Genomic DNA, 8,774 nt, shown 5'->3' on the forward strand with positions numbered 1-8,774 from the left:
GACTAACTGGCCTATAGTTTCCTGGGTCCCCCTTCCTCCCTTTTTTGAAGATGGGAACCACGTTGGCCCTCTTCCAGTCCTCTGGCACCACACCAGAGCACCATGAGTGCTCGTAAAGCCATGCCAGGGGTCCTGCAATGACGTCAGCTAATTCCCTCAGCACTCTGGGGTGGAGATCATTTGGACCAGCTGATTTAAATATGTCCAGTCCCTCCAGAAGTTCCCTGACTAGGTCCTCACTGACCCTAGGCCTGGGTGCGCCTCCCCTGGGGCCTGAGGGGGTCCTGGTTGTGGGGGTTGATCTGGTCCCTGCTCAGTTTTGTTCATCGGTAATGTTGATCCAGAGCCCGCTGAATTCAGTGAGAGTCTTTCTGCTAATGTCAGTGGCCCTTTGAGATCAGGCCCCCCTAAGCAGGGGCTTGACAATGCAAAGCACCTGCATGGCAGAGGGAACAGTGGATGATGGGAGGCTTAAATGTGAGGTTGGTAGTTGGTAAGGAGGTGAGCAGTGGCATGGGTGGCAGAACGGGTAGCCAAGCTTCTAGGAAAGGGGTTTCTGGCAGGATGAAGGAGCATAAGTAACATAGGAAAATCCAGTGGACAGAGAAAAGGGGAAATCAGAGTTCTCGCAATATGGGCTGAGGTTATCCCAGTAGGCTAAACCTAGGTGATTGCTATGCTTTCACCACCACAGATTTCAAACAACATTAATGGATATTCCCCTATTAAAAACGGTGAGAATATGTACCTATTCCAAACATAGCTGGATTAATACATGGGGTGGTGAGGCCCAGGGCCAGAAGCCCCTGCCAATCAGGGGCCCTCTGCATGCCTGGGTTCCCGTGGGAAACGGAGGGTTTCTAGCCTGTAAGGGGCTGCTTGGGGCTGCCAGGAGTGAGATGCAGAGGGCACTGTGTACATGCACATGGCCTGGAATGCAGCTGGGCAGCATGGAGAGCAGCTTCCTGCAGGTAAGTATATGGGGGAAGAGGTATGGGGGGCAGATCAAGGCTCCCACTGTCAGGGAGGGAGTGGGGCAGGGGCAGGGACTGGAGCTAGTGCTGGAGGCACTTCCTAGCTTGGGTGATACATGGGACCTAGGGCTGAGTCAGAGAGCAGGACAGAGCCATGGGTGGCTTATCCAGGGTGTGTGTGTGTGTTGGGGGGGGGGTTCAGCTCACTGCTGCTGTGTGTACCCCCCATGGGAGGCATGGGGGGCAGGGAAAGGGCATGTGCCCCCTTGGATTTGTGTGCAGGGTGGATGCAGGCTGCCTGCTGTAAGCTTGGGTCTCCTTGCCCTGCTGCCTTTGCCCCAGGGACTCCATGCTAGCTGTGCACCCCCTGCCCGCCAGGCAGCAGTGGGAGTGGCAAGTTGTGCTGCAGCCCCCAGGGAAAAGGCAGCAGGGTGGAGAGCCCTGAGCCCACAGCAGGCAGCCCCCATCTGCCCTTGCTCCACTCCAGCTGTGGGGGGTAGCAGGGAGCAGGGAGGAGAGGCAGGTATGTGCCACCCTGGCTCCAGCCCAGCCAGGTCACTCCAGACTCCCTTGGCTGGCACTAGGCCTGTGCCTTGGCAGTGGCAGCACCAGGAGAGGAAGGGGCCCCCGCTCCCTCTGGAGTCCAGAGCCCCAATAAATCTTAATCCGCTATTGGTTCCAAAGCCCATCACAACTGGTAGATCCAGCCTCCAGTAGTGCCTTCTTCAAGGCCACAGAGAAGGAGCATGCAGCAGAGCAAGGAACTGAATCCATATCTTCTGAGTCTCAGTACAGTATACTATTCACTCTTCCTTGCTATGATTACCCCTGATTAACACCAGTTAAAGTACTGAAAGGTACAGGCCTGTCATGGTTATAAATCTATGGCCATAGCCTAAACATGCTGTTCAGTACACACTTAACAGGCACAAAGTTCTGGTTGCTTAACTGAATTTCCTGACTTCTATGAAATTAAAATCTCAGACTTCAAGTTGCACTAATTCTTTCTTTTTTGCATGCATGCATGTAATTCAAATCTGTAATGCACAGAAATGATTTTTGCCAGTGTAATCCTGAGTCAGTCAGCCCAATAATTGGATTTCAAATGGTTATGTTCAGTTATAAATTAGCATAACAACCCATCATAAGTATGCAGTTTTATTACATGAGTGCCAGGCAGTATGCTAAATAAGTACTGTGGGGTGAACTCATTTCTGGTGTAATGCCACTGAGTTCCTGGGATGAAGTGACATGTAGGGGGTGCACATGCACCCCCCGGGATTGGCGGTGCACGCCCTGTGATTGGCTGCTGCAGATGCTGCCAGCAGCGCCTGTGGGCAGTTGCCATTCACCACCACCCCCGCGCTCACCGCTGACACCGGCGGCAGCATCTGTGGGGAGTCGCCAATTGCTGCTGATGCTGCTGGCGGCATCTGTGGGTGGTCACCGACTGCAGGTTGGTGCTCGTCACCCTCCCCCTCCCCCTCCCCTGCCACTGACACCGCTGCAGCCACCTGCAGGAGCTCCCCACTCACCACCGCCATGCCCCCACTGCCACCGCCTGCAGGTGGTCGCCGTTCCCTGCTCCCCAGCCTCCAGGGGCACACATTGTTCATGATTTTAGAAAAAAGTGTGTCCCCCTGGGAATCCTAGTTACCATGAATATAAACCAGAAGTTGTGAAGTTCAGTGAAGTGTAGACAATAGAATGAGGGCAAGACTTCATTCAGCCCCATTGTCACTGATGGACAGGAAGCAGGGAGAGTCCTTTATGGGTGGCTGTGGGAGGCCAATTCTGCTTACCTTACTCAAGCATGTACCTTTTACTGGCATCAAGTGGGTAAAGGAAGCAAAATTTGGCCTGTGGTAGAATCAACGTTGTTATTTTTGTTAGTTCCTCCTTTGTTGGCTAAATCCTGATCTCCCTGAGTTCAATTAAGAACTAGTCCTAGATGAATCTTTCTTTCCTGACTTGTCTGAGTCTGACCAGTGACTTCCAAAAAATGAAGAATTACATAGTATCATAGAATCCTAGAAATTAAGGGCTGGAAGGGACCTCAAAAGATCATTGAGTCCAACCCCCCCTGCTCTGGGCAGGAACACTGCTGAAATCAAATGATCCCAGGAAGGTGTCTATCCAGTTTCCTCTTGAAGACTTGCAAGGATGCACCACTTCCTTGGGAAGTCTATTCCAGATTCTGGTCACCCTTATGGTAAAGAAGTTCTTCCTTACATCCAACCTGAAACCATCCTCTAACAGCTTATGGCATTGCTCCTTGTCCTCCCCTGGGGCACCTTCGTGAACAGGTTTTCTTTCAACTCCTGATATTCAACCCTTACATACTTATAGATGGCCACCAAGTCCCCCCCTCAGCCTTCTCTTCCCCAGGCTGAACAGTCCCAGATCCCTTAGTCTTTCCTCATAAGGTTTGTCCTCCAGGACCTTAATCATTCTTGTGGCCCTCCTCTGGACCCTTTCAAGATTCTCCACGTTTTTTGAAGTGCAATGTCCAGAACTGGACACAGTACTCCAGCTGGGGTCTCACCAGCACCAAATAGAGAGGAAGTATCACTTTCTTAGCCCTGCTCGTAATACGTCAGCTAATGCATCCCAGTATGCTATTAGCTCTGTTGACTACAGCGTCATGCTAGCGGCTCATGTTCATCCTGTGATTAACCATAACCCCAAGGTCCCTTTCAGCCATCATGCTGGTCAAGACACCTCCTAACCTATATTCATGTCACTGGTTACTTCTTAGGAAGTTGGCCATTGCTTATTTTCTTAGTCTCATGCAATGAAATATTGTCTATTGTAGCTAGTATTGCAACAAAAAAACTGGTATTAAGACCTATGTTGATATTCACATTCAAGTTTGGATGCAAGACTGAATTTGGTCTGGGTTTGAATGTAATTACATTGAAATTCAGGAGCTGGTTTTGCAAAACTCTTGCTCCCTCTGAAAAATATGTCTCTTTAATTAGGAATCCAGCCCAGACCCAAAAGCCTTAGGCCTAAAGGATTCAAATCCGAGTTCTATACATCTGACCCCAAAATGCCAGTGTATGGGTTCACATACTGGCATTGGGTCTAATACCAGCACATGTGACCATCCTTTTACATCCATGCTCTTGGAATACATCTGGTTAACAATATAAATAGTGGTCCTACACTCCTATTTATAGACTGCTGAAGAGGGGACATGTAAGCTTTCTAATGATTTTGCCTTACCTTCATGGGCAGTTACCACCCTGAAGACAACTCTCTGATACTGAAAAAAAGTCTAACATGTCTATTAATCACATATGCTTCCTCCCCCACTCTCTCAGCTCCTGGCAGAAGACTGGCCATTTGGAGTGCAAGTGTGCAAGCTGGTCCCATTCATTCAGAAGGCCTCTGTGGGCATCACTGTCCTCAGTCTCTGTGCACTCAGCATAGACAGGTAACATACCTATCACCACCATCACCACATTCTCCAGCTGGACTAGTTTATAGTTTCATAGTTTCTAGGGTCAGAAGGGAGCTGTGCAGATCATCAAGTCTGACCCCCTGCCATGGCAGGGAAGAGTACTGCAGTCAAATGACCCCAGCAAGGTGATTGTCTAGCCCTGTCTTAAAGACCCCCAGGGTAGGAGCCGTTATTTCTAGTCACTCCTGGTAGTGCTCGGGGGAACAGAGACTCCCCCAATGCCTGCTGGTCCCCCTGACTAGTTTGTAACAGGCCACTAGATCCCCCTCAGCCTCTTGTGGAGGCTGAACAGGTTCAGGTCCCATAGCCTCTCCTCATAGGGCCTGCCCTTCTGCCCCGACCATGTGAGTGGCCCTCCTCTGGACCCTCTCCATGTTGTCCACATCCCTCCTGAAGTGCGGCGCCCAGAACTGGACGCAGTACTCCAGCTGCGGCCTGACCAGTGCCACATAGAGGGGGAGGATCACCTCCTTGGACCTACTTGAGATGCATCTGTCGATGAATGACAAGGTACGGTTGGCCTTCCTGACTGCATCCCCACGCTGCCAGCCCATGTTCATCTTGGCATCAATGATGACTCCAAGATCCTTTTCTGCCTCTGCACTGATGAGAAGGGAGTTCCCCAGCCTGTAGGTATGCTGCTGGTTGTTCCTCCCCAGGTGCATCACCTTGGTTTAATCATAGTGTGGCCATTTACTGTCACACACCCCATGGCTCCCCCAAGCCAAAGTCAGAGAAGAGTTTAATATACTGGAAGTTAGACTCAGGCTCACACAGACGGTCCCTTACTAACATCCAAGGGAGTCTAATTTGGTTTAACACACCTGAAGGGGAGATGGAGAAATGTGGAAGTTAAAGTTGGTTTGGGGCTACTTTAATCCATCCCTTTGCAGTCCTTTTGATCAGGCCCTTTTCTTGCTGCTTTCTGCTCTCCTGATGCTCCTGCAGGTGAGGTACAGAGTGTGAAGGGAAGGGAACAACCTCCCTTTGCATTCATGTCTCTTTGGCAGGTATAGAGCGGTGGCCTCTTGGAGCCGAATCCAAGGGATAGGAATCCCCATGTGGAAGGCAGTCGAGGTGATGCTGATCTGGGCTGTGGCTATTGTTCTGGCTGTCCCTGAAGCCATTGCCTTTGACATGGTGGAGCTGAACTACCGTGAGCAGATTCTCTGGGTCTGCATGCTGTCCTCTGAACAGAAGTCCAGCTTCATGATGGTGCGTACCACTCCCTCCTCTGTCTGCAGGGAGATGTGATGGGGTGGGGGCCCAGGCACGTCTAAGTTTTCATCCCATGCATGGCTGCAGAAGTGGATGGTATCCACCTTCTCCTGGTCCTCAGAACAAGGCAGGGGATAACAGGATTGGGCAAATTTTGGAAAGGTCTGGGATTTGGCTCACATTCCCATTTGGGTCACAGCAGGCATGTCTGCACGTGCCCCTGACTGTGCAGTACCTGCCAGTACTGTTCAGTCCCAATGGCGCATGGGTCGTTTTTGACCCTCCTGTCCAGTAGCTTGTTGGTACTGAGCAGTGGTGGCGGCATTATGGTTAGTGCCCACCAACATTATGTCAGTGTAATGATGAGCTACATCACCATAGCTCATTGCTACAGCAATGGAGCATCTCGCATAGACATGCCCTGGTGCCTTACTATTAACTGGTTGGCAGGTGAACCAGAGTTTTGGTTCAGCCTGTTGGAGAGACAGGAGCTAAATCAGGACTTGTCATCTAGATCCACAGCCACATTCGCTCAGGCTCCGATCTGTTTGGATTTATGCTCACCTCTAAGCCAAACCTCCCAAGCCAGTGTTCAGTGATTTCACATGGGCTGAGATGAATGTAAGACTTGCACCTCTCATGATTGCCCTTCCTTGGCCACTGTCAGAGGCAGGAGACAGGACTAGTTGGACCCTGGGATCCAGTCTGATTATTTCCGTCATTCCTCATGACTCTTCTGTTCTGCGTGCAGTTCTACCGAGATGTGAAGGACTGGTGGCTTTTTGGCTTCTATTTCTGCCTGCCTCTGGCATGCACCGGTGTCTTCTACACTCTCATGTCCTGTGAGATGCTGAGCAAGAGAAATGGCATGAGAATAGCCCTCAATGACCACATGAAACGGGTAAGGAAACCAGGAAAGGGAACCAAGCCATCTGCCAAGTAAGCTGCAGACAGAATATAGACACATACTGGCCCCAGTATTAATGAGTACAAAGTTACTTCATTCCACCCAAGTCAATGAAGTAGAAGACAACGGAGCTATGCAAATTTACACCAGGACCTGTGGCCACTAGCTATATACATTTCAGAGCTCACTGAGTTTGCCTGGATCAATAATGGTTACATGGTCATAATTTTCCCCATAGTTCCACGTTTTGTCATTTTCAACACTTAACCTTTCATCTCCAGGTAAATACTTAGAAGTATATACAAGGATAGGCAGGTAGAACAAAGCTCTTTAGAGTGCCTTAGGCTCAGACAAGGATTTTGTCTCTGATCTCATTTACACTGAATTTTACACTGCTGTAAGTATGATTTACACCAGTGAAAGAAGAGGAGAATCAGGCTCATTTTAATGACACTTTTGACAGGGGTAAGTCAGACCACTGGTGATGTTTAGAACTTCATAGGCAGCAGCTCTCCTTATTTAATGTGCCGCAAGCTGGGCAACTCTCACATTATTATATGAGAGGCACTGTGTTTCTTAAACTAAACTAGTTCTTTATTAACAGCACTATACAGAGATGCTTCAAGCGCTGCTAGTGTTCCAGCCAGGCACACACAGAGAGGTGCTTCCTGGTGCCTATTCCAACTATCCCTTCCTGCAGCCTATACCTTCTTTCAGGTTCCATGCGGGTTCCTACATCTTTCCTTTTAACATATAATGCTGTTTCTTTTTTACTGGCATTCTCTGAATGCTGGAATTAAAGATGCATAGCTCAGTGCAGGGACATGGCTTTCAATATCCGCCCCGGCTAGGTCTCACAGTCCTTCAAGCCCACTGCTCTTCAGACTAGTCCTTTTTCCTGTTTGCAATGTCAGTGATGGTGGAGACTTGTTTCCACTGAATTGCTGTCCTCATTCTGCTGTGTCAGCTCTCAGTACTGCTCCTCTACTTTGTTTCCTCTGACTCTTCTCTATCAGGCCAGTTGATACCTATGCCTCTTTATAAGTCCACCTGGTCCTGGCCTTGTCCCCATCTATCCAGGCATTCAAGCTGTCTGGTACTACTGCACAGTTGTCTTCAGTTTTTTCCTCACCACTGTCCTGAGTTGGTAGCTATCACATATGACAGAAGACAAAAAAACAAGCAAAATTCTGTTCTGATTTACTAATATCATGTGTACTTGAAAAGCACAAATTGAGCATCCACAAGAAAATGCTTTACTGTATTTGAAAGGAAGCAAAGTTCACAGATAGTCTCCTGGGAAGAGCAAATGAATCAATCTGTAGAGTGCCGCCCCTACTGCAAACAGTAAAGTCATAGACTTTCCCCTCCTACAACACAGGACAAAAAGGGATACCTGGATATAGAACCCATCCCCAGGTATGACTGGGTCTCTGTCTCCCCATTACTATGGTCTGCGATTGCTCATTCCACTGATACATTTGAGGGTTACCCAGGCAATAGTTAAAAATACCTGCATGCAAGAATAACAGTGCAACATTATTCTGTCTCAGTCTGACTGTATATGGGAAGACAAGGGACTCTAAAGCACAGTGGTCTCTAAATGTTCTTGACTGCCTGCTGGTTAAATACATGATTCATTATTACAGCAGAAACAGGTTGCAAAGATGTCACTGTTTCATTGGTTGCAATGGCTGGCCCTTGTGTGTTCAGACCTCCTAGTAGCTTTCCATTGACTGGGAGGAATATTGGACTCAAGCTTGCTGCACCAGGACAGTGGTCAGCTCTGATGCTCAGCTCCAATACTTCTCATTCTTATAAATTCCCTTATCTTTGGACATGTGTAGAGCAGTGCTGTTCAGCTTTGACTCTGGGGGCTGGATTCAGCCCATAGGGCTTCTCAGAGGCTACATGACTCACCTTTGCCAGAAGAGCAACAGCTGCTGGAGCCACTGCATTAGCCAGTGATTTGAGCCAGCAGTGTTGACTGAAGTCCCCAAATGTGGTTGCAGAAAAAGGAGTCTTGGGAGGGAGGAGGGGGAAATGGTGGTGGCATTTGCTCCCTGAATTTCAAAGCACTGCCAATGCAGAGGCTCCTGCAACTGCATGGGCCACAATTTAACCCCTTGCAGGCCACATGCAGTCCATTGGACAGCCCTTGTCTAGGGGGTTAAGGGAGACTACGGTGGATGCTGCCACAGATCTTTCC

At 49.2% G+C, this 8,774-nt stretch overlaps 1 protein-coding gene across 1 annotated transcript in view; it reads left to right on the forward strand.

The window, feature by feature from the left end:
- Nucleotides 1-8,774, forward strand: part of LOC109300678 (endothelin B receptor-like) — a 35,773-nt gene that overhangs the window by 17,023 nt on the left and 9,976 nt on the right. Inside the window, exons 3-5 of the mRNA XM_019521434.1 lie at nucleotides 4,301-4,413; nucleotides 5,451-5,655; nucleotides 6,410-6,559. Coding sequence (XP_019376979.1) covers nucleotides 4,301-4,413; nucleotides 5,451-5,655; nucleotides 6,410-6,559 — 468 coding nt within the window. The remainder of the gene's footprint in view (nucleotides 1-4,300; nucleotides 4,414-5,450; nucleotides 5,656-6,409; nucleotides 6,560-8,774) is intronic.

This window comes from Gavialis gangeticus, unplaced genomic scaffold, assembly GCF_001723915.1.
Source record: "Gavialis gangeticus isolate Ggan-Ray unplaced genomic scaffold, GavGan_comp1, whole genome shotgun sequence".
NCBI classification, from domain to species: domain Eukaryota; kingdom Metazoa; phylum Chordata; order Crocodylia; family Gavialidae; genus Gavialis; species Gavialis gangeticus.